Source organism: Triturus cristatus, chromosome 11 (assembly GCF_964204655.1).
Source record: "Triturus cristatus chromosome 11, aTriCri1.1, whole genome shotgun sequence".
Lineage (NCBI taxonomy): Eukaryota > Metazoa > Chordata > Amphibia > Caudata > Salamandridae > Triturus > Triturus cristatus.
In genome coordinates, this window is record NC_140594.1 from 857,821,048 (window position 1) to 857,846,900 (window position 25,853).

Consider the following 25,853-nt stretch of genomic DNA (forward strand, 5'->3'; position numbering starts at 1 on the left):
GGCAATAGCTCGCTTAATCTCCCCAACGTCCCCCAGCGCCTTGACACCCTTAGGGGTAGTGCTTTAAATGGGCCGGTACTGTCCGGTACGGAATACCGGCACTTTTTTATTTTGAGAGGGAGAGTACCGGCACTTCTCAAGAGAAATGCAACACTTTTAATTGGAGAGTACCGGCACTTTTCAGAAACAAGCAGGTACTCTGTTACAGAGTACCTGCACTTTTATTTTTCCATTTCAAGCACTGCTTAGGGGTAATTGTTTGCGATTTACAAATACCGGTATTAATTTATTTATTTATCTGTTAACCCAGCCACGTCAACTAGCAAGCAGGGATGCAGCAACACCACCACGAGAAGCATTTCTTTTTGCACGTTTATTTATTTACATTTTCGGTCATGGCTTTTCACGAAAACAGGCAGAGCTGTTTTCACTTCTGATTCATATATAAATTCCAAGAATTCTATTAGTTCTAAATTTCATTAAAGAATTTTTACAAAGTTCAAAACGCTAAGAGCAATGTATCTGTTGCTTTTTATATCATACTTTATAGTTATTTTTCCCAAACAACAATTTCTTTAGAAATATTTGTCGTTGTTTGACTGCTGGAGGACAACACGTGTTTTTGGGGGCGACATTTATGCAACACTTCAGACTTCACGTCAGACTTCACGGCCGGTGGCCCAAAGCTTAGCATTTTATTTGAAAGACGTAGGGGCATATGTACAAAGAAATCTCGGAGTGCAAAGCTGCCTCAAAATTAGCGCTGGAACTAAAATGAGCTGCCTAGCGCCAATGCAGGCACCCTTGCATTTTCACAAAGTGGGCATTTTCTTGCTTAACCATTCTGTGCCTGCCCTTGGAATCCACATCTTTGTAGCTGACAGCTGGGGCCTCCTGCATACACTCTAGACAGTCACACCAAGGGAGCATAGGTGTGCCTTGCATATCCTGATGACTCATCACCAGGCTGATGAGTATTCCAGGGTTGAGTAGTGGAAGAATTTGTCACTGACACATGAATAGGGCTGAGACTGTCCTGCAAAAAGAAGTCTCCACCTCCTTGAGAGTGTCTGGAACAGAGCAGGAAAGAAATCGATCTTGTGAGCAAGAAAGACTGTCTTTTGAAGCATGGCCACTTCAAAGGCCAGAACTAGTATAAGTACTGGGGCCCTGACTGCAGAACTGTAGAACTCTTTTGGAGTAAGGTGCTTGCCAAGAAGAGCTGGAGAAGCTGTCAGGAGGAGCTACCACTTTGCTGTGTGGTTTCCTATGTTGGCCTGCAGTGGCTGCTTCTGTCTTGGGTCGTGAAAGGACTGGACTGAACTTTCTGCAACTTATTACCTTTGTTTCTCCAAGGGTGTGAAGTTGAGTTTGCCTCCTGTTGGAAGTAACAGGAACATCAAAGACTTCAACAGCATTGAGAACTGTGTGTTTTGTGCTGCAACAGAAGAAAAACAACTATGATGCCATCAACCATGCCGCTGCCAGCTCCGTGACCTGAAGACATCACCCAGAGCATTACCCTGCCTCACAACGCAACCCAGGCCTCACCGCCGCCGCCACACGACGCCATCACTGACGTTGCTGCTAGCACCATGACCTGTGGGCTCCACACATCGCTTCACTTCACATTGCCGACCTGGTATCAACGGCGATGACGTGACTTTGTCACTGACGCTGTTGCCTGCACCAAGTCCTGTGGACATTGCTGTTGAAGAACACAAAGCATCACCCTGCTTCACATTGCAGCCCTGGTCTCACCGATGACAACGCTCCACTCCAACACCGATGCCGCTGCCTGCACAGTGGCCTTTGGACACTTCGTGTGAGGTGCACAAAGCATCGCCCCGTCCCACACTGCAGTCCTGGTTCACCGATGTTGGTGCCATTGACTCCAGCCTCATCAACTGATGCCGCTGCTTGCACCGCAACCTGTGGACACCGCACGCAACATTGGGTCTACTGATGACAGCGCTACAGCAGCGAGAACACCACTGCCTGCACAGTGACCTGTGGACACCGCACGTCACATCGCTCCCCTTCACACCACAGCCCTGGTCTCAACGACGATGCCTGATGCCATAACCAAAACGCTGCCTGCACTGTGACCTGGGGGCACCGAACGTTGCATCGTTCCGCTTCGCATCGCAGCCCAGATGCCATTGATGCCAGCCCTCCTGACTTCAACCTCACTGAGCTCGACCCACAACGTATGTGACTTCAAAGGCCTGACGACTCCTGCACTGACCTCCAGAACTGATGCCTGCCGACACTGGTGGCGCCGCCTCTTCGGAGCTCATCGGAAGGTTCATGAGACTGCATTTCCAAAGGTACTGTTTGCGGGTCTTCCTGACACAGTAGCTGGCCCACGACCTCCCAGTCGGCCTGAACTGCTGGATTTGTTGTTCACGATGTCGTGATAGTCCCAGATGGAGCTATTGACTTCAAGAAACTGTATTTAAAGGTTATTCTTGCAAGATTCCTATCTCTATTACTCTATGTTGGACTTTTATCATTTAGATCTTGTTTTATACAGATAATTATTGGCTCTTTTTCTAAAACTGGTTTGGCATCATTTTGTAGTGTTTTCACTGTGTTACTATGTGTTATGCACAAACGCTTTACACATTGCCTCTGAGATAAGCCTGACTGCTCGTGCCAAGCTACCAAGGGGGTGAGCAGGGAAATTTCAGAAGTGTAACTCCCTTATCCTGACTAGAAGGAAGGGTCCTTACTTGGACAGGGTACAAACCTGCCAACTAGAGACCCCTTATTCTAGGAAAGCATATAAAAGGCTCCCTGTTAAAGGATAAGAGAGAATGGGAGAATTCAATCTGGGAGGATTACACCAATGTTCTCTACTTAGGAGCCCCGTGCTCAACGATGAAAAAACTGCAGACGGTACAAAACTGTGCAGCAGGCCCCTAATTGGGAATCTGCAAGACGGTTTATCATCACCCTCCACTGGCTTCTGGTCGCTGAAAGAGTTCAGGTTAAAGCATTGTGTATCGTCCATAAGATCTTGTTTTCCAAGGGTCCCCCGATTCTCCGGTCCATTATCCCGTATTATCGTCCCAATAGATCCTTGTGCTCAGGAAATAAGCACCTGGCAGTTGTGCCCAGGATAAAAAGGTCCTGGAGTGGGGGACGCTTGTTTTCCTACAATGCAGCGAACTTGTGGAACCAGTTACCTAATCACATCCGTCTTGAGGATAACCACTTGTCCTTTCGTAAGCTTCTTAAAACCTTCCTGTTTCCCTGAAGAACTGTTGTAGTACTTTGGATGACTCTGCTCCTAGCGCTGGGAGGCCTTCTGGTAGCCCTGCGTTATATAAATGCATATTCATTCATTGTCGCAGCCAAATCTAATAACAACAAATGGTTTTGGGATATGAAACAACTTGAATTCTTTGTCCACTCACAAGACTGGTTCAACCATTTCAGTAGTTTATATATAAACTGCAAAACTGCATTTTGGGGGAAGAGCTGGATCCCAAACCACAGGATAGAATTGATAAAAGCCCAACATTAGCCTTTTCATTGCAAGACACTAATGCCGCTATAAAATGAATTAATAGTAATAAGGCCCCAGGTCCGGATGGGTTTACAGTAGACCTTCATCTTTTAAATCACAATATCTGGTTATCTTACATTAAATGTATTTCAAATATTATTCTAAAAAGGACAAGTATACCAGCATCCTGAAGCGCTGCAGAAATCATACCGATTTATACTCTTGTGAATTGCCAAATAATTATAGACCTTTTAGCCTCATAGGTAGCCTGCAGAAAATATTCTGCAAACAGCCATTGAAAAAATTGCAGGATTGGATTACGGAGAAAGATATCTTATCTCCGCTACAGGCAAGGTTCAGATCTAGGACGAGTTCGCGAATCCAGGGCTTCCATTATTGTAACATCTTTTGGAAGACTACATTAATCAACTGGGTTACTTGTATATCACCTTTGTTGATTTACGCTCAGCTTTCGATCTGATTCCAAGAAGCAAGCTTTGAGCATTTTTGAATGACATGGGTCTCGTCCTAATCTTCTGAATATTTTGATAAGACTACTTACTAGCAATTACTCCCATTTAAGGTGGGACACCGAAGGGCAACTCGAACCCGATTGAAATCCAAAAGGGAGTTGACAGAGATGCATCTTGGCTCAAACACTTTTTTCTCTTTTTTTCAATGACTTTGTGAACTGGTTAGATAAGGATGGCTGTTACTCACTGAAACTAGGAGGTCAAAGGATTCCTTTACTACTATTTGCGGGTGACACTCTTTTACTGTTCAAAAGAGCCTGAGGCTTACGACGGCTTTTAAATGCTTTTCAGTTATTTGATCAGGAGCGAGAGTTGGAACTCAATACAAGTAAGATCAAATATATGTTTTTTAGTCCCTGTAGCTAAAAGACACCTAAAATAAGCATGCAAAAAGGGACAGAAGAAATCAAGTGTGTCCTGAATTTTGACTATCTGGGAATAAAGCTGTCACACAATATGTCATGGATTTTGCAGCTACAACAAAGTCAGATCTCCTTGCAGAAGTATAGTGCAAGCATTATTAAATTGCATAAGGCCTCTGTGTCAAGGGCATTTTCACCGGCCCGGGAAATTTTTAATATCAAGGCCATGGAGGCTGCGTTATATGGATCAGAAATATAGGGTTACTGGAATTGTGACATCCTATCTGTAACAGAGTAGATTTCTCAGATCTCTTTTAGCACTTCCCCAGAGTACCCAGCTTGCTCCACAATACTTAGATTTGGGACACAATCCTATCACACAGAAGGTGCACAGTCTACCAGTTTGATATTGGCATCTGTTTTATTCAACTGATGAGTTGGCCCCCTATAGAGGTGCCATGAGTGAACTTCTTGGTTGTACTGATAGTGTCAAGATGTCCTGGTTGACCTATATTAAATCCTTGTTGATTAGAATGAGATTGGAAATCTTTTGGTTACATCCTGAAGAGATGAGTTTAATTTCCAGTTCATCGATGAAAGTATTGGACCCTTGTGAAGGAGGAAAGTATACGGAATTGTAAAAGTGAGGGCACTGTAGATAATTTTCTTGATTTTAAAATGTCATCCCTGATTGAACAATTCATGGACTATCCCCTTCCTCACTTAGCCAAGAAGCTCAATCTGCAATTTAGATACAGTACTCTGAATACCAGGAGCTTTTGCAAAAGCTGGAGGCATCAAACTGAAAGCTCTTACAAATGCCCGCTTGTACTTGTGAGATGGAGACAATGGCCCATTTAATCCTTTTCTGTAAGCAACATGCTCCCCAAAGGAAGAATTGATCATTCCACAATGTAGGAGTTTTGGTTTTAGATGTCATCAAGATTAACCCTGGGCGGGTAACTCTGCTCCGCCAGTGGAGTTTGCGGAGATTTGCCTACTCCGCGCTCCGTGGCGAACTCGGAGATAGGCAAACCCCACCTCCATGGTGGAGCGGAGTTAGCCGCTCCCCCCCCTTCCAAATACTTTAAAAATAATAAAAGGAAGGCACTTGCCTGTGTTTCTACCGCCTCCCCTGTCAAGCCGCTCTCCTTCCGGCTCCTCTCGTGTCCTTTTTCGTTTAAAAAACACTACGTTGTATGTCTTGTGAGTGCGCATGCGCGAGCGCAAGCCGTACAACGTAGTGTTTTTTTCAATGAAGAAGGACGCGAGGCGGCGAGGAGCAGGAAGGAGAGCAGCCAGGCAGGGGTGGCGGCAGAAATACAGGTAAGTGCCATCTTTTTGTTATTTTTAAAGCATTTGAGAGGGGGGGAGCGGGGAGGAAGCGGAGCGGAACTATGCGTAGCTCCACTGAGTTTTTTTCAAACTCCGTGGAGCTACGCATAGAGGCACTACACCAGCTCCGCCCACCCTTAATCAAGAGGCATTAAAAATTCTTAGAATGGACACTAGCACTTTATCTGTATATTGTATGTCAATCATATCTGCTTAAAGCAAAGTTTTTAACGAAACGATGAATTATCTTTTAAACATATTTAATGACTTTTTATCCTAGTACTGTTTTCAAAACTGAATGATTTGTGTATTGGGTTTTATGATATATTGTATATTTATAGTATACAATGAAAAATTGCTTTATGTTGTACTGTGTTTTTAAGGAAAGATCTTTCCGAAATACACTATTTTGATGATGACGAATTCTTATGTATTCACTATTTGCACAAAAATCTTGCTTCTGTCCTACCGGACTTTTGTCCCCCAGTTACTGGTGGCACAGTAGTTGTTTCACACTGGATTATGTTATTAGACGTGGGACAACACTAGGATTACCATAGTACAACCCCCAACACACAACTGGGACACCAAGTTTAATGTAGCCAAAGTCTTTTGCCTTCTTAAAGATGCCCAATGTGGGCAAGGTTGGCTCCTTGAGCCTTTATCCTATTGGTTAGGGCATGTCCAGGATTCATTCCCACCTTATGGTTTGTGCCAGACATACATTTTGCACCTCCAGGCATTCACTTCAAAACACTGCTGGACATGAGAAAGAACAGAAGAGGAATGGACCTGCTGTCTGCGACCTGAGAAAAGTCCTGAATTGCTGGGCTTGCTACTTCTTATACCCAGGACAAAGAAGTGGACTCAACAGGTCACAAGACTGACCTCCTGTTCAAGCTACAGGGATAAAAGAAGCTGCAAGAGTCCTTTTCTGAAACAGTTAGCAGGCCAATGACAGCTGCACCTCACCTGAGCCCTATTGTTTAGCATCTTCCTAATACCCCATGAGTATTTAAGTGCTTCCCCTGAGGACTTGTTTTTTTTTTTAGCAGTGATGGATAAGGATCTAAAGGACAAAGACAGAAGGTAAAATCTTTATCTTTAAACAGACCCGACCTGCTTTGTGAATCCTACCCATCACAGTCAGTGACAAATTACACCTACCTCCCAGTCTGCTGCGACCAATGATTATCATTGACACTTTGTGCTTTGTGACACCATTCCTACATAAAAACTTTCACACACACATATCTCCGGTTTCTCTTATAGTATTTTTGTAATTTTGGTGTCATTTCGTTTAATACATTTTACTTTCTTTTTTTCAAAATTTGGTTTGGGATTATTATTGATTTGCACCTTGACTTTATTACTATTTTGGTACAGCATAAATAATGTATACATTGCCCTACAGCCTATCTGCTCTCTGCCATAAATACCCTAGGATTGAGCTCAGGTTAATTTAGTGACCTTAAGGGTTCATCCTGATAGTTGTTGTGAATTTTACTTGGAGTGGGTAGTCACCCAACACAAAATATAATCACATTTCTTACACCTACCAACACACATACATAATGGTCTACAGCACCACTATTATTTCAGCAAATTAACCCCAAACCCCAGTGCTACTGCAGTTCAGTTGTGTGGGAAAGTGCTCCTTCTTGCATGTCCCCTCCATTATTTTTGGACTGCTGCTCCTGATTTTTTCACTCTGTGCACTGGGATACTGCTGTTCAGCCCTCCGTGCAAGTGTTCTGCACTCTTAAAACATGATTAAAGGTCTAACTACTCATTGGCTTATTTAACATTCTTATATTGCCATCATATATGGCACAGAAAATACAACTATGATATAAAAAGATAAATGTCACTTGTAGACGGTAGCACTTTTTGTACTATCTACTAATGTGTCAAGGAAAGCATTTCTTCAGGCCTACCAATGCAGCCTGATTGATGCAGCCTGACTTGTCAAATAAAACCTTTTAACATGAGAAAAACGTTCCTTTTAAATATTATCAAGTCAACCCTATGTATGTCTTGTATCTCAAAAGTAGGGTGAATGGTATTTGAAAATGTGACGTGTAGAAATTAAATGTCACCATGACCCTCCAGTAACAGGCCCTCAAAAGCTATTTGTATGCTGTATGAGAAAATTGTAGTACATATTAAAATATACATTTTGTATCTTGAGTTTAGGACCAGCGTGAAGAACAATTAAACCATTCTTTTTAATATTTATTATAAGTTTAATTCAATGGTGAAGTTGGATATTTAAGTAATATTTAGGACAAGTAGATTTTAGAAAACCATTAGCATCCTTCCTAGAGCTCCTGGAGGCTAATTTACATTAGCTCTCCAGCAGCTGTCCAGCAGGTACTGTACCTTAATGAAGTGTGAAAAGCGCTGCCAGAGCAGGGACAATGGTCTGGTCATGGGGAGGTGCTTTTCTTCCACAAGCAGGAGGACCAGTTGAGGTGGGCCCAAGACCCTAAATAACTTTAAAGGAGCTTGCCCTGTTACAAGTAAATGTAAGTTGACACCTTGAGAGGACCAGTCTGGGGAGCCCAGGTGGGAAGGGTGACTTTTCTTATGCACAACTAGTTGCAATGTCATGTGTTACACTCTCCGGTGGCGGGCTGGGGCGGAATTGTATTGGGATGTTGGTACGAAAATAATAAAAAAAAAAATGTTTCGAGAGGACCAGTCTGTATCTTCCTTATCATGCCGGGAAAAAACACGATGGGAGTAGAACTACCCCCCCGAACCAGTTTTGAGTATGACCACAGAGAAGGCAGCTGCTCATTATCCTGATCAAACATCTGAGTGGGTAATCGGGCTCTGCGCAAGGGAAGAAGGGTTTTCTCATCTTGGATTTTGTGAGTAAGGGACACTGTGGAATTGTTTGCAGTAGGCCAAAAATGAACTGCTGCACAAGTGAGTTGGGTTGCCCCATGAACTTTTACACTATTGGTCAAGAAGTAGCCAGTAGTCACCCCACCTACTAGCTGGGGCAAGCATAAATGTAGTACTCCGAGGTACCATCCTCAGAACACTCTTTGGACATGTGAAAAACTAGAAGAAGAACTGCCTCTTCTGTTTGAGACTTGTAAGGAGACCTGAAAGGCTGGACCAGCTCCACTTGTGTCCAGGACAAAGAAGTGGATTCCATGGGTCAGTTGGCTGGTCTCCTCTGTGGCCACAGGAGCACAGCAAGCTGCAAAAGGACATGTCTAAAGTTTCCACCTGATCAGTTGCAACTGGACATGGACTGGACCATTTTGATGCCCTCTGCTGGAGTGAGTCTTGGCCCCTAATTGCTGCCTCTGAGGTCCTGGGACTTTTTACTGTGTCTAACTGTACGTCTCCTAAAATCTCTGATAAGTTGGTACATGGAAGAGGTGTGGTGCAGCGGCTAGGGTGGCTTACTACAGACCACAGGGGCTCATGATTCGATCCTCTGCACCGGCGGCAGGTTACCCCAGCACCTTGTGACTCTGGGTAATAGCTCGATTAATCTTCCTGATGGCCCCCAGAGCTGGGACACCTCTACTGAGGTAGCTGCGTGCTTTAGAAATGCTGGTTTTTATTATTATATTGCCCTGTTGAAGGAGGCAATATTTTGAATAATGAGCAAATGCAAATTGAGCTCAGAATCCAGTTGAATCCCCAGATACTTAAACGTTTCCACCCTTCTAATGTGTTGGCCATCTATTACATATTTCATTGGTTTTATTTTTGATGGGTCATAGTTCATGACATGAAATTTAGAAAAAATAGTGGATAGTTCATGGCTACTCATAAAATAAATAACACGTGAAAGAAGCTTATATGGGGCATTCTATTCAAGTTATCAGTCGTAGACGGAGTATGGAAACTCCAGATGTTTTTTTCAAAGTACAGATGTGGATGGTATCTCCCTACACTCCGTGCCTTTATCAGCTGCTATGCTGTGGGACATTATGTGTCATATTAAGATAAAATGTTTTTGTTTCATTGTCACTTGATAAAATGCAGCATGTGACCACAAATGGTTATTTTGACATTGTACAGATGAGTGTTTCAACCATCCCTCAGATCAACCTTAGGTTGACCACCTGTGGCTCCATTTGAGTTTTGATGGGCAGGACTCAGACTTCCTCAGCCTGTCCACCTGCCAGCCACTGGCCATAACTAGTTTTTCCCAAAAGCTGGACAGGGGTTTCTGCTCTAGCTGGTGCAGGCTTGAATGAAAGAAACCCTGATAATGTATCTACTCTGCCACAGTGGAAGGTGAAATAATCTGTATATTTTTTGCTTCTGCCAAAGTGTTTGTGTTTGTGGGGGGTGGGGGGGGGGTTGTTTTTCAAAAACAATAAATCAACCCCCCTGGAGCTGGGAGCTTTTGCTCTGTCTGTGCTGTCATTTTTGCTTCATTTTTGCTTGATCTGCTTTGGCGCCAGGAAATAAACAACTTACACCGGAAAATAAGACATAAGTATCAAATCAAATACTATGCAGTATCATAATTCACTGCATGTGTGGGCGTGGCTAAGGCACCGAACAAGATGGCTGCCTAGGGAGTTTGCTCCACCGGCATCGTGACGCATTCCGGATCCGTTGGTGCGTTTCCCCTCAGCATTTTTGCATATAATTGCCCGCATCATGCATGGGAACAGTTGGAGCCTCCGGTGAGACTGTTTTTGGACTTTAAGCGCGTCCGCTTACTGGCTTTTTTACCGCTGCTCCTCTCCCTTCACGGCGCCCGCCATTTTAGATGCACGCGTTTTTTTCCTCATGAACCCAGCGCTGCTATGAGTATGCTCTCCACACGCTGACCTTTGCGTTACAAGGTATTAATGCCTGGACTCTCTACTGTTTCTAGCTGCACACATCATATGAATAAGGAGGTTATTTCTAATTCACCATGGCGTTTCTGCTTCTTCACATCTACATTGCTATAATTATCTCCTCAAGAGATCCGCCATTTTAGATGTGAATTTCCTCAGTTTTCCAATATGCTGCCACGCAGCTTCTTATGCTTCTGTCCCTCTGATAACTTCATGGACTTCATTAATACTGTTGCTGTGTGACCATACGTCTATTATTGTGGATTCTCCGACCATATCTTGCCCGATACTCAATTTCATCTCTCTTTTATATATCCTGTATTGGACATGCATCATAGCCTGATTAAGAGCCCGCCATTTTAGATGCACGCGTTTTTTTCCTCATGAACCCAGCGCTGCTATGAGTATGCTCTCCACACGCTGACCTTTGCGTTACAAGGTATTAATGCCTGGACTCTCTACTGTTTCTAGCTGCACACATCATATGAATAAGGAGGTTATTTCTAATTCACCATGGCGTTTCTGCTTCTTCACATCTACATTGCTATAATTATCTCCTCAAGAGATCCGCCGTTTTAGATGTGAATTTCCTCAGTTTTCCAATATGCTGCCACGCAGCTTCTTATGCTTCTGTCCCTCTGATAACTTCATGGACTTCATTAATACTGTTGCTGTGTGATCATACGTCTATTATTGTGGATTCTCCGACCATATCTTGCCCGATACTCAATTTCATCTCTCTTTTATATATCCTGTATTGGACATGCATCATAGCCTGATTAAGAGCCGTTTCTCAAACAATTTCATCTGATTTTCTGGGGGCATTTGCTCTGCCAACCTTCATCTACAATTATAAGGTTAAATGTCTATGGGCAAATTGCGCATGCCAAAGTTTGTTTGTTCCCTTGAAAAGTTTTCCTGCGGCAATGCCTTCAGTTTCCTCAGCATCAGTCTCATCTTCCATCTCAGGCCAAATGGCGGGTGTTACCTCTAATCGCTCTTCCTCAACGTTATCTAATCCAAACAAATTCTCTCCTTCTACCACCTCATCTAAGCACCTGAAACAAGATCCTCCATCCCCTATTTATATGGAACTATTTTTGGAGGAGATACGTGCCTTGTGCCCGTTTGCTGAGGAAACCAACAACTAAATGCAATTTCTTGAGGAGAAATGGTCTTCTATGGACAACAGAGTGGCGTCTGTGGAGCAGCAAGTGTCGGAGATACAGGTCAACTCGCAACGCATTTCTTCTTTGGAGAAATCGGTTCACACCCTTCAACAACATACTGAGGACTTAGAAAATAGAAACAGTAAGAACAATCTACGCATATATGGATCACCGGAATCTTTGGAAGGTGATCAGCCTGTGTCATTTTTCACCTCCTTCCTTCCGAAACTTCTAGATATGCCCACTACTACATCTCTCAGAATCCAGAGAGCTCACAGGCTTGGTCCTCGATCCTCTGCTTTAACTAAACCACGAGGAGTCATCATTCTCTTCTTGAAATTCACAAATCTTCTTTCAGTCCTCTCTGCTGCTAGATCTAAACGTCAACTTTCTTGGTTGGGCCACAGGGTGTTTCTTTCTCAAGATGTCTCCAATGCTACTGCGTCTAGAAGGAATAATTTCTGAATCTTCGTGCTCCCTTGCATTCGCTTGGTGCAAGATACGGTCTGTTCCATCCGTGTATCTTCAAAGTCACATACCAAAACCATACATGGACCTTTCAGGACCATGCAGAACTTAAGAACTTCATTCATATTCAAACTAATAGTGGCATGGATACCTCCGCTTCTTCTAATGGTTGATCTTTTAACTTTCTTTTTCCTTACAGGATTTCTGAATTGTTCTACCTGTTATATTGCAATTTTGCCTTTTGATGATCTTTGAATAGTTTTAATGCGGTTCTTGTTGATGTTTTTTTTCGCTTTTTATGTCTGTTTTCCTCAGACATCATGGGTTCTCAATAACTTTTTATTCTTTCTTTATTTCTTTGTGTTGCTTGTTGACTTGTTATATTTTTCCCTATGTGTTCTCATGATGTTGACCGTTTCTCTTGTTTATTCACATAGATTGGTTGGTGCTTATCCCTTCAACTCATATGGCTTCCCTATTTCTCCCCTTCGTAATGATGCGGTCCGGACTCCCATTTTCGGGTGGCTCATCTTGTTGAGTGTCGCCATTGCCCCATTGCCCTTTTTATGTCCCCCTCAGGTATGTTACTATCAGTCATCCTTTTTGGATATGTACTGTCTCTTCTAGTATTTCTTTTTTCTTTTCCTTCCCCTCTATTCCTTCTCTTTCCCCTTTATCTACTGGCCAAACGCCTATTTCCGCTGTCTATACTTATTTCCTTTTTCTCTACATATGCGGTATTAAAGTTTTCTTCTTTTCGCTTCCTCAGTTTCTTCGCTAAGCTTCCCCTTCTCTCTCGTCATATCTTTCTTCTTTTTATTGACATCTTCTTTTTCCCTGTTTCTCACTGTAATCTTTGTTTCTATCACATTTTTGTTGTTTTTCAATTCAAAGTTATCTCCTGGAATGTAAAAGGTTTTATTAATCCTATTAAATGTCAGAGAATCCTTTCCCACCTAGCTTCATATAACCCTGACATAGTTCTCTTACAAGAGACACATCTTACAGAAGCCGAATCCCTTAAGTTAAAAAGAAGCTGGGTGGGTACGGTTTTATTCTCACCGTCTACCAATAAAAAAAAGGCGTTGCCATCTTATGTCACAAGAAATTAAAATGTAAAGTGATGTTACAAGAAAACGATACTGATGGCAGATGGGTATTAACTAAGCTATTAATTAATTCTGTGCCTTTAACTGTGTTTAATGTCTATGGTCCTACACAACCTAATTGTTCTTTTTGGCCTTCAATTACGAAAACATTTATTCAATAACGAGATGACATGTTTATTTTAGGAGGAGATTGTAATCAGATTGTAGATCCGCTTCTTGATCACAAATCAACTGTCCGCTTCATACCTCATAAGACTTACAAACAATTCCTTGATACTATATCTCAATCACATCTCATCGACTCTTGGAGACTGTCTCATCCTGATACTCTTGACTATTCCTTTTTCTCTCCTCCCCATTTATCTCTCTCTCGTTTGGACTATATTTTTCTTTCGCAATCTTTATCTCAAAATTTACTATCCTCCTCTATTGAACCCATAGTCATCCCAGACCATGCCCCAATTGTAACAGACCTGGATTTACTTCCCCCACATCCCAAGTCTTCCCGCTGGCGCTTTAACAACTCTCTTCTTACTGACCCTCTTTTTTCCTCCTCTTTCCGCTCCTTTGCTAACAAATTCTTTCTGCTCAATTGTGATCCCAGCACCTCCTCCCATCTTCTTTGGGACTCCTTTAAAGCAACTGCAAGAGGGTCCATTATTGATTTCATCTCTAAGAAAAAGAAACACTTCCTCCAGAAACGGAAAGCTATTTTGGCCCATATTAAACATTTGGAACATGAATTTTACACTTCCTCAACTAAATCCGTTTCACCGGACCTCATACAAGCGAAACTTGAATTTAACAAATCTACTACTGATAACGCAGCATCAATACTCCTTCGCAGTAGTGCTCGTTATTATGGCGGTTGCAACAAATCAGGGAAGCTCTTGGCTAATTACCTCAAATCGCGTAAAGAACGTACTTTTATAGATTCTGTCTTTTCTTCTGATAATACTCTTCTGCATAAAGATCAGGAAATACTTAAGCAGTTTAAACTTTTTTACCAAAATCTTTACACGCCAGAATCCCCTCCCACTTCTTCTCTCATTCAGTCCTATCTTGAGAAACTTCCTGGTCCCTCTACCTCTCATCTTAATCTTTCCGATCTTGAAAAAGTCCTTTCACTTGACGAATTGTCCAAAGCATTAAACACCCTTCCTAAAGGGAAGACACCTGGACCTGACGGTTTTTCAGTCAAATTTTACTTGCATTTTTCTGATCTTTTACTTCCCAAACTCTTAACGCTTTTCCAATCATTCTATTTATCTGGTAAGGCAGATGGTACTTTTCAGGAGACTACAATTTGCCTCATTCCTAAAGAAGGTTGTGATCCCCAATTTTGTAAAAATTATCGTCCGATCTCTTTAGTCAATGTGGATTGTAAACTTTATGCTAAATTACTTGCTTTACGTCTGGATCCTCTTATGCCCCATCTTATTGGCAAAGAGCAATGTGGTTTTGTTAAAGGTAGGCTTACCTCTGATAACTCTTGTCTTTTTCTCAATGTCTTAAATAAAGCTTCATCTCTCTCTCTATTCCTTTAGCTGCTATCTCTGTTGATGCAGAGAAAGCTTTTGACAGAGTTGATTGGTCTTTTTTGTTTGCTTCATTACGTTGGCAGGGTTTTGGTCCTAATTTTATATCACTTATCTCTCTGCTGTATTCTGCTCCCAAAGCTTCGGTCCTAGTTAATGGTCATGTTTCCTCTTACTTTCCTCTTCAACGTGAAGTTCGTCAGCGCTGTCCTTTATCTCCACTTCTTTTTGTTTTGGCCCTTGAACTCTTTTTGACCTCTATTCATAATAATGACTCCATTTCCGGTTTTCCCTATGGTCACAATCAGTTGAAGCTTTCTGCATATGCAGATGATATTCTTCTATTCATTTCCGACCCAGAAACATCTATCCCCCCTTTATTATCGGCATTTAATTCTTTTTCACAGGTTTCTGGGTACAAAATTAATTTAGACAAGACAGAAATACTTCCTCTCACTAAATTCTGTCTTCCTTACTCCTTCTCTTCCACCGGGTTTGCTTGGAATAGTTCCAAAATCAAATATCTAGGTATATGGTTCTCTAACTCTATTGCCTCTTCAATCAAATTAAATGTGTCTGCAGTCCTGTCTCGAATTGAAAAATCATTCTCTACTTGGAACCCCCTTTTTCTTTCTTGGTGGGGACGGCTGGACTCGATCAAGATGATGATAGCTCCTATTCTAATATATATCTTCTCCATGCTTCCAGTTCACATCCCCGCTATTCACTTCAAACGTATTGATTCGTGCCTTTCAAGATTTCTTTGGAAAAACAAAAAATCTAGAATTGCTTTAACATCTCTTCGAAAAGTCAAATCCAATGGTAGAGTCAACTTCCCAAATTTTCGTCTCTACCATAAATCTTTCTCATTACGTCAGGCTTCAAGATGGCTTACTTCAGATCCCTCTCCCTTTACTCCCCTTTGGCTCTCCATTGAACAAATATTATTGTTACCCTTCTCCTTCCATGAAGTTATAAGTTTCTCCTCCAAAACTCCCTATACTTCACTTCCCTTATACAGGTATACCTCCTCTCTCTTGTCACCCTTGGTTCACCCTCCTATTATTACTTGTGAATCTTTCTTAGATGCTCCTATCTGGCATAACTCGCTTATTCTCCTAAACAATAGACCCATTTTTTGGAACACTTGGAGGTTAAGAGGTGTCATGTGGGTCAATCAGCTCTTTGATGGAACGTCACCTTGCTCCTTCCCCCAATTTCAACTCTTATTTCATTGCCCTCGATCTTTTTTAAGTAAATTTACCACTCTTATGGCAATAATTCTCGATATTTATTACTCCCTTCCTTCCTCATCTTCATCTTATACCCAAAATCCTCTTCTCAAAATACTCCTCACTCTTCCTAAAGCCTCTCTCATCTATAAATTCTTTATATCTCCCAATCCAGATTGTGTTAAATCTAAATTGGAACTTTCCTGGGAAACGGATCTGGGATATATTTGGTCTGTTGCTCTTTGGGATAAACTTTGGTCCAGATCCTTAAAAATCTCTTGTTCTGCTTCTCTTACCCAATCTTTATTTTTTCTATATCACAGACTTTATCTTTCCCCAACTTCCTTGTCACTTTTCTCTGTTTCTTCTGACTCTAATTGCTGGACTTGTGGCTCTCCTAATGCTGATCTTATCCACCTCTTTTTTCTCTGCCCTACAGTTTCTAAATTCTGGGATAAGACTTGGCTATATATCTCTTGTATATTTACTATTTCCATTCCTTATTCTATACCTCTTCTCTTTATGTGTAGTCTCTATGAGTCTCTAGACCTTCCTCCATATTGCCACGGCCTACTTGACCTCATGTTCGCTCTTGTATTCCAACACATCTACTTTAACTGGAAATCTCTTACAAACATCTCGATACAATGTTGGTGGAATACTCTCTGTCACTTTCATAGACTCGATGTTGCATTTGCCTCCTCCTGCAAACCAGCTCATAACAGAGACCTCTTCTGGTTACCACTTACTACATACTTGGACCGGATGGCCCTGAAGAAACTTCCACATATCAATTCAGAAATTTTTAAACCTCCTTGAAGGATATTGACTCTGTCCTTTTTTTCTCTTTTTATATGATTCTAATGTTCTATTATTTTCTATACCGTACAATATGTATCCCTTTATTTACAATATTTTGTTTTTATGCCATTCTCTATGCTTTGTGATTTTACAATGTTAATACTCCCTCTCCTCCCCCTTTATCCCTTCTTCTGTCTCTCCTCTCCTCTTCCTCCCCTTCCTCCATCTATAAACTCCACAAAATGCTTTTCTTTTTCTATCTTGTTATCGGCCTCAGTCATTGTTTAATATTATATTTGACTGTATTTTCTGTATTTGCTGATTTCTTTATGTACTAATAATTTATTCAATAAAGCTTTTCAAACATAAAATAATTCACTGCATGTGATGCTTATGAATATACTAAATAATATTCATATTAAAAAGAAGTAATATTTCGGTTCTACATCCCTGTTGCCAGCTTCACTTCGGAGCAAAATAAAAGCGGCGTGAAAATCTGCCCAGTGAAAAGTTATTTCCAAATCATTACAAATCACTGTCTTTTCAATTCTGACTCATTAATAAAAAGTTACTAAGGTACACTTTTTCCAATTAGAGAATATGTGCAAAGTCTGCAATGCGCTCTCACCGACCTGCACAGTTAGCTTGTCGTCGTTGGGGAGGATCCTGTAGGTATAGACACAGTTATTAAACCTAAAAGAGGGAGGAGACAGAACACAGCTGTTAGCCCATCACCCAGCAGCATCAGTGTCATTAATATCATGTATATACATTATCAGAAGAGATCAACTAGCAGAACAGGAAGGCCTCTCCTGTCGATTCATTCTTATCCAGAATCTTCATGCGGCATAGGGGCTTCCTATAGAGTTATCTATTTTAGTGACACGGCTGCCAACACACACAGTGCCACCTTGTGCCACACAATGGTGTGCTGGAAACCCCTGCATAGGGACAGTTTTCAATCTAGTTGGAAACCCCTCATAGGGACCATTTTCAATCAATCAATCAGTATTTTTTAAGCGCGACTACTCACCCGCTAGTATCTCAAGGCGCTGGAGGGGGAGGAGGGGGGGGGCCTGAAGGAGTTCATGTACGGAGCCTCTCCACTGCGGATGTCAACTACGGGGATGGAAAAACCCCAGGACATCTGCGGCAGATTGAGAAGTTTGTGGGCATTTTGGATAAGGGTGGTGCGGAAGGGTAGAAGTAACTCAACTGCTTTTGGCGAGTCACCATTTCTGATTGTAAAGTTTCAGCAAAGTGTGGACTTACATGTCTCCACCCCCTGGAGAAAGACGGGGATTGAGATTACTTTACAAGTGTAAAGTAATAGCCATATACAGCTTTTGCAAATGAAATGTAATTTAATTTAACATATTTAAATTAATTAAATATTTATTTCTAAATTAAGCCGATAGTGTAATGTTACTGCTAGCAACTTTTCACAAGTAGGCAGTTCTCCTCTACTGGGGCTGAGGTCTCTCTATTGTAAAGTATGGGGAAAACTGAGAAAATGTTATAAACTTTTTAAAAAATGTATGTTATATATTAATGTAAATTAATTTTATATATTTATTTTAAATGTAGAGCAAAAAAAAAGGCCCTGTTAACTTAATTTTGAACTAATTATTTAATTAATTTGAATATATTTAATTAAAATTATTTTGTTTTTAAAAATTTATTTAAACTCCCACCTAAAATAAAATATTTATATTGACTTTTCATGTATTAAAAAATGTATGTATAGAATTAATTTAAATAAATGTAATTATTTGTTTTATTAATTAAAGTTATGTTTATTTTTAAATTATTCTTTTTATTAAATACATGTTTTCATAATTTTAAAAAATGTATATATATTTTTTTTGGAAATATTTTTATTGGGTTTATCAACAAAACATAAAACAAACACCACTCGTTTAGTGCAAGGCATGGCATACAGGGGTTACAAGGTACCGGAGCAATGACAGTACAGGCGTCACAGAGAAAAATAAACAGCCCGATGACAACACACCATCGCTCCCCTCCCCGCCCATCTCCAGCATTGGAGCCGTTAATCCTGGTCACTGAGATCCGAGTCCGCTGCATCCGGTGGGGGCTCACAGATATTTCCCCTGTATACATTCCATCCACCCCAGACCTGGGACCATTTCTTGGGGCACCCTCTATGGACATACACAGTTTTTTCGGTCACCATTACAAGGTCCATATCTCGGATCCAATGCGTCAGGGTAGGCCCCAGCCCCGATCCCCATTTCTGAGCTATATTACGCTTTGCAAGCATGAGTCCCAAAGTCACCAAAAGCTGGGTCACCCTCTTGTGGTCCGTCTGTTCCCAGACATTGAGGAGGCACAACCGAGGTTCCGGCAGCGTGGGAATTTTTGTTACCTGGGAGAGAATACGCAACACCCCTTTCCAATAAGTCGCCACGACAGGGCACTCCCAGAGGGTATGCAAGAAGGTCCCCTCGTGGCCACAGTTCCTGAGACACAGCGGGGACTCCACCCGGTGGAGTCGGAATAGGAGGGTGCGGGTGTAGTATGTGCGGTGCAAAATTTTGAGTTGGACCAGTCTGAGCTTGGAAGATATGCCCACCTCCCTGGGGGATGAGAGCGCGGAATTCCAGTCCGTCTCATCAAATTCTCCAAGTTCTGCCTCCCACTTCCCTTTGAGGGCGGAAAAAGGGTCGGGCGGTTATTCATTATCTTCCGGTACGTTAGGGACGTCGCCCTCTGGAGCAGATGCTCCATGAGGAGCCGGTCCTCCAAGGGCGATGACTCAGGGAGCCGAGTCCCACGTGGTATCGCCGCCTGAAGAGCGTGTTGAACTTGTAAATATCGGAAGTGCTCGGTGTCCGCCAGGTCGTAGTCCGCTTGCAGTTGGGCAAAAGTGATCACCTCTCCCTTGCGCCAGAGGTCTCCCACCCTGGAGATACCAATAAGATCCCACTGGTGGAACCCCTTGGTAGTGCGAAGTACCCCGAGCTGCCTGGTGTCCCAAAGCGGCGTTGCCTGGGTAATCTTTCCAGCCCATCCCATCGCCCGTTGCGCCGCGTGCCATATCCGGAGGGTATGGGCTGCGGGCCCCGCCGGAACGCGACCCCTTTTTGGGTTGTAAAGGGCTCCCATCACCCCTCCGGGGCCAAGTAGTTGTCGGTCCATACGGTATGCGGGGTCATCCCCCGGCACATGGAGCCACTGGTTAATAACCATGAGGTGCGACGCCCAGTAATAGGTCCTCATGTCGGGGAGGGCTATACCTCCATCATACCAGCCACTGGTAAGCTTATGGAGGGCAATGCGAGGCGACTTGTCCTCCCAGAGGAGACGAGTGATCTCAGCGTTGATCGCCGTGAAGTAAGAGGGTGCAATGGGGAAGGGGGTATTTTGCAGCGCATAGAGGAATCTCGGGAGGGCGAGCATCTTAAAGAGCGAAGCCCGCCCAAGCAATGTCAGCGGCAATGCGCGCCAGTGTTTAACGTCGGTGCGAAGCCGTTGGAGGGGCCTCATTAGGTTTTCCGCGACAAATTTGTCCCGGTCGGCCGTGACGTACATGCCAAGATATTTGAACCCGTCGTTAGCTAGTAGAATGTTACAGCCTGACGGAAGCCGCGGTGGGGAGCCTCGGAGCATATATAAGATGGATTTCTCCCAGTTTATTTCGTATCCGGACCTACTACCATATGATTCACATATGTTGAGGAGACAGGCGATAGAGCGCGCCGGCGAGGCGAGATAGAGGAGCACATCGTCCGCATAAAGGGATATGCGATCCTCCCAGTCCAACGTCCACCTAAGGCCACGGATCATCGGATCCTGTCGCACCCACGCCGCCAATGGCTCGAGAGCCATAGCGAATAGGAGCGGGGAGAGGGGGCAACCCTGCCTAGTCCCTCGACCCAGCGGAAAGGCGTCCGAGACGCGGCCGTTGACCACCACCTGTGCAAGCGGCTTAGTGTAAAGCAGCTGGATCCACGCGCAAATCCTGGGGCCGAGCCCCATATGGCGGAGGACGGCAAAGAGGAAAGGCCACTCCACTCTGTCAAACGCCATCCGCGCATCTAACGACAGTATGGCCGCATCTTCCTCGATCGAGGAGCGGCCGGCAATGATGCCATGGAGACGCCGCAGATTCAAAGCGGTGTTCCGGTGGGGCATAAATCCCGACTGGTCCGGGTGTATTAGGGTCGAAAGGCAGGGCTGCAGCCGCGTTGCTATCACCTTGGCCAGGATCTTCGCCTCGGCATTAAGCAGCGAGATCGGGCGATAAGAGGAGCACTCGTGGGACGGCTTGTTGGGTTTAGGGATCGCCACTATTGTAGCCATCCTCTGATCACGGGGGAGCATCCCCGTCGATAGAGCGTCCCCATACATGGCTAATAGGTGAGGGACCACAAGAGCGGAATTTTGCTTGTAGTATTCGATTGGGATTCCGTTGGGCCCCATTGCCTTACCACTGCGGAGGGCCAAAATCGCCAGCGTGATCTCCTCCGCCGTCAGATCCGCCTCCAGGGCCTCAGCCCCCGAAGCGGCCAGCCGAGGCATTGCGATGTCCCTGAGGAAGAGCTCATTGTCTGCCACGGTGGCCGAGGCCTCCGGGGTATAGATGCGTTGATAATGGGCCGCGAAGGCCCCGGCTATGCGCTGGGGCTCCGAGGTAAAGTCTCCTTCGCCCAAGCGAATCCGCGCCACCCACCGCGACGCACGGTCCCCCTTCTCCAGCCACGCCAGGAGTTTGCCAGCCTTATCACCGAGTTCATAGATGGTGTGCTGGGTGGCTACTTGTCGAGCTCGGGCCCCCTCCCAAAGATGGGACCTATATTCTTGCTGCGCCATACGAAGGGTATGCGCCGAATCTCCGTCCCCCCGCAGTGTATGGGAAGCTTCCGCCTCCACTATCGCCCGCTCAAGCTCCAGTACAGCGAGCCGCTGGGTCTTAGTGTGGTCCGTAATGATGGAGATGGCCTGGCCACGGAGGACGGTTTTAAAGGCCTCCCAGAGGGTTGCTGCGCTCTCGACAGACTCAGCATTCTCGGTAAAATAGTTCTTGGTCGCCTTTTTGAGGGACTTAGCAATTTTAGGGATTTTGAGATATCCGGGGCGGATCGGGAACAATGTGCGCCTTCCTGGGTCACCGGACGCAAACGTGATGACCACCGGCGAGTGATCCGAGATGCCCCTGGGTAGGTGCGACACCTCCGTCACCCCTTTGTACCCGGCCGGTGAGGTGAAGATGTAGTCGATACGGGAGAGGGTGTGGTGTACCCCGGAGAGGAAGGTGTATTGTCTCTCATCAGGCCAGTATGCCCTCCATGTGTCTACTAAGCCAAGCGCGGTAGCAAAGTCTGCGAGCGTGGAGGCGTCGGCCCCAAGAGTCCTGTGTGCAGACCTGTCCAGTGCAGGGTCCATGGCTGCATTGAAGTCTCCGCCCATGATGAGCTCCCCAGGCGGGAGCGCCAAAAGGAATTCGCCCAGTGCCCTGAGGGAGGCTTGGTGTAGTGTCGGGGGGATGTAGACAGAAACCAGATTATAAACCCTCCCCTCCCATTGACAAGTGAGTGACGCGAAGCGGCCATAGTCGTCTCTACGGGAATCAACAAGAATCAGGGGGACACGCTTGTTCACCAGTATGCCCACCCCCCGGGACCCTGTAGTAAACTCTGAATGTGTTGCCATCTTAAACCCCCACCTATCCAGGGCTTTGGTGGACGTACCCACTAGGTGTGTTTCCTGCAAGAGCGCCACCCCGGGCCCCTTGCGCTTGAGATATTGAAGCACTAGCCCCCTCTTAATCTTGTCTCCCAGGCCGTTAACGTTCCAGGAGAGGACCGCAAAGGAAGGAGAACGCTGCTGAGCAGGGGCGTCTGGCAGTGAGTCAGAGGCCGCTCGAGGCAAGCTATGTGACGTTGTCTCCAGGGGAGGGTGTGTTAGTCGCGTCCTGCCCTGTGCCACCCCTGTGCACCTGTACCTGCCCAATATGCCGTATGTACCCCTGAGTGGTTGGTGAACCTAAAACAAAACAAAAATCAACATTTAAACGAACTCCCCATCCCCCCACCCCCCTCCCTGCCTCCCTGCCCAGTGGATTTACAACTACCCGCCACCCCAACACAGCAGAGTGCTTAGTTCCCATAAACTTGGTACGTGCGTACGGGGGAAAGCCGCTCAGCACACAGCCGCCACTCCCCATACCGTAAGTTTGTCCCCTCAAGCAGCAGACTGTCAGATGAGAGAAAAGGAAAAAGGGGGATCCGGGGTCATCCGCCCCTTGTAGGTTCAAGGCCCCAGGGGCCGACGGCCACTGCAAGGTCCCAGGTCGCCAAGCGGCCAATCGTTCGGTCACATCACAGCACCATGCCTCAGGGCACTTCGTCACCCGCGCCTGAGTCCTCAACGTTCAGGGTTTGGTGAGAGTCAGGAAGGCCGCCCAGGGCGCGCTCTCCCCTGCTCCTCGCTCTTGCTGGACGCCACCCCTCGAGCCATTCCGAGGCCTCCGCCGGCGATGTGAAGAACCATGTGCGCCCCTCCGCCTCCACTCGCAGCTTTGCAGGGTACAACATTGAATACTTTAGCTCTCGAGAGCGGAGGTCTGCCTTAACTGCCATGAAGTCCTTGCGTTGCCGCACTACTGTAGCGGTGTAGTCCGGATAGAGGGTGACCTTAGCGTTGTCCACCCGCAGTGGAGGGGCGGCACGCGCCGCCTGGAGGATCGCATCCCGGTCTCGGAAGTTGAAAATGCGGGCCAGGATCGGGCGCGGGGGGGCCCCAGGCTTAGGCCTCCCACCCGGCACCCGGTGCGCCCTCTCGACCGAGAAGAACTTGGAGAGCCCGCGGGGCTGCAGCTGTTCGGTGATCAGTCTTTCAACAAAGAGGTCTAAGGCAGGGCCGCGTTCACTCTCAGGCACACCCACGACCCGCACGTTGTTGCGCCGAGACCGGCCCTCCTGGTCGTCCAACTTGGCCAGCAGCTGCTTTTGCACCAGTTCAAGGGCTTGTATGCGTTTGTGGTGGTCTGCCGTGCCCCGCGTGAGGGTCTCCGAAAGTGGCCTCGACCTCAGTCAGTCTGGAGTTAATTTTGGCGACATCCGCCCGGAGGAGCGCAACATCTGTGGAGATAGTGCCGATTGAGGCCTGCATCTGTGTCAGCGTGGCCATGACGTCCGCCAGCGTGTACTCCGCAGGCCCGTCCGGGGGGGACCGTTTCTGATCCTGACAGAACGCGTACTTTTCAAGCTTCGCCTGTGCCCCACTGCGGTGGCCCTTCCCCCCCATGGTGCCAGGCCGTCTCCGCGATCACTCCCGGCCGGTGCAGGCACAAGGCCACCGCAGGAGCGACCGACCCACGTGCAGGGCAGGCCCAAGGGCGACGCCGCCCGACCACGAGTGCCGCCGCGGGCCGAGATATCTCCAGGTCGCCCCCAAGGCGCGGCCGCCGATATCCGAGGCGCCCCGGCGCCGGCAAGCCACAGGCAAAGCGACGGTCACCACAGCAAAAGGTCAGAGTATGGCCGCAGGCACTGGGGCGATGCACTGTATCCCAGGACTACACGTGCTGGCCGGCAGTCTGCGTGAGGGCTCCACCCGGGTCAGGCGCTCACAGTCCCCTCAGAAGGCCGCAGGGAGGCCGCAGTCCAGAGCGGCGGGGCGCCGCCAGCCCCGCGTAGGTCAATCCCAAAGTCCGATCTCCACTAACCTCCCTGTAGCCGGCGAGTCCACCTCTGCTCCTCCTCAATGCTGGTTGCCTCGAGGCGCGGGCCGCTGCCCAGTCCCCTCTAGGCACGGAGATGAACGGTCGGCGGGACCAGGGTTGTCACTCCAGGAGGCGCCGCAGGTGGCTCAGCTCACACGATCGATCCGCGGGGCCAGATCGTTCCGCGGGGCCAGATCAGCACCCCGCCTTCGCCCTGGCGCGAGTCCACCGAGGGCCCACGAGTCCTGCCACAGGTCGCTCCGGGGACCGGCCCGTCCCAACAGAGCCCGGCCGCACGCAAGGCGACGCAGCCACGCCCCCTGTCTACCAGGCCCCGGGGATGCGAGGCCCAGCAACGCGCCAGAGGCCTCGCCTCACAGCTCCGGAACGGGGGGGCCACCAAGAGTCAAAAGGCCAGATCTGGGACGCCGAGGCCCCCGGACCCAACAGCAGTCGTCCAAAGATGATTTTTGCCTGAGGGGGTGTCGGATAAATACAGGATAGTAGGCCGGTGCGGAGGAGCTCCGGGCTCAGGCGGCCATGTTCGTCGCGAGCCAAGCTCCGCCCCCCAATGTATATATATTTTAACATGAAATTGTATTGATACATTATATATCACTGCCTCTATTAGTTTCTTGGGGATGGGGTTACGGTACCAAGTTTATTCAACTCCCGAATTCACACAACTCTCCCCACAACTGCTCCACTTTACTGATACAATGTCTGCCTCGCAGTTGTAATTACTTTCACAAAAAGTTCTTTACTTTCCTTGTTTAACTATGAAAAAAGTAATGTTCTGAACCTGAAAGGGAACAAAATAAAACCTTTCAAATGAGGAGGTAAAACATTCCCCTGCAACATTTTCTAAATGTTACATGCAAATACATAAAAAAAATATATTATTAACCTTGGACGTTACGCATGCTCAGTATAAAATTAAGGTTTGATGGACAGGGTATGAAGTCAAAAACGCGAGGGATGTCGGTCTGCCTCATTAAAAGTAAATTGTAGTCAATGGCACTGTAAATACTGAAGGCAATACTGCAATCCCACATTGTGCCAAAGTACCAGGTCCACCAAACTCTAAATAAGGTCTTAAGTCATCAAGAAGTCAAAATATATTTTACACATTCATTTTCATTGTAATATTCACTTTTTTTTGCAAGTTGTGTAATTATACAGATACATATATATCTTCCATTTACTTATGTATCTATATATTTAATACCTTCCTACTCTATATCTCGCCCTACACCTCTCTCAATACATCCTCTAA

General features: G+C 45.7%; 1 protein-coding gene across 4 annotated transcripts in view; it reads right to left on the minus strand.

Moving 5' to 3' along the window:
* INPP5D (inositol polyphosphate-5-phosphatase D) overlaps positions 1-25,853 on the minus strand; it is a 660,212-nt gene that overhangs the window by 429,237 nt on the left and 205,122 nt on the right. For all 4 annotated transcript variants that reach the window (XM_085634688.1, XM_085634689.1, XM_085634687.1 and 1 more), the window contains exon 2: positions 17,520-17,580. In XM_085634688.1, coding sequence (XP_085490814.1) covers positions 17,520-17,580 — 61 coding nt within the window. The remainder of the gene's footprint in view (positions 1-17,519; positions 17,581-25,853) is intronic.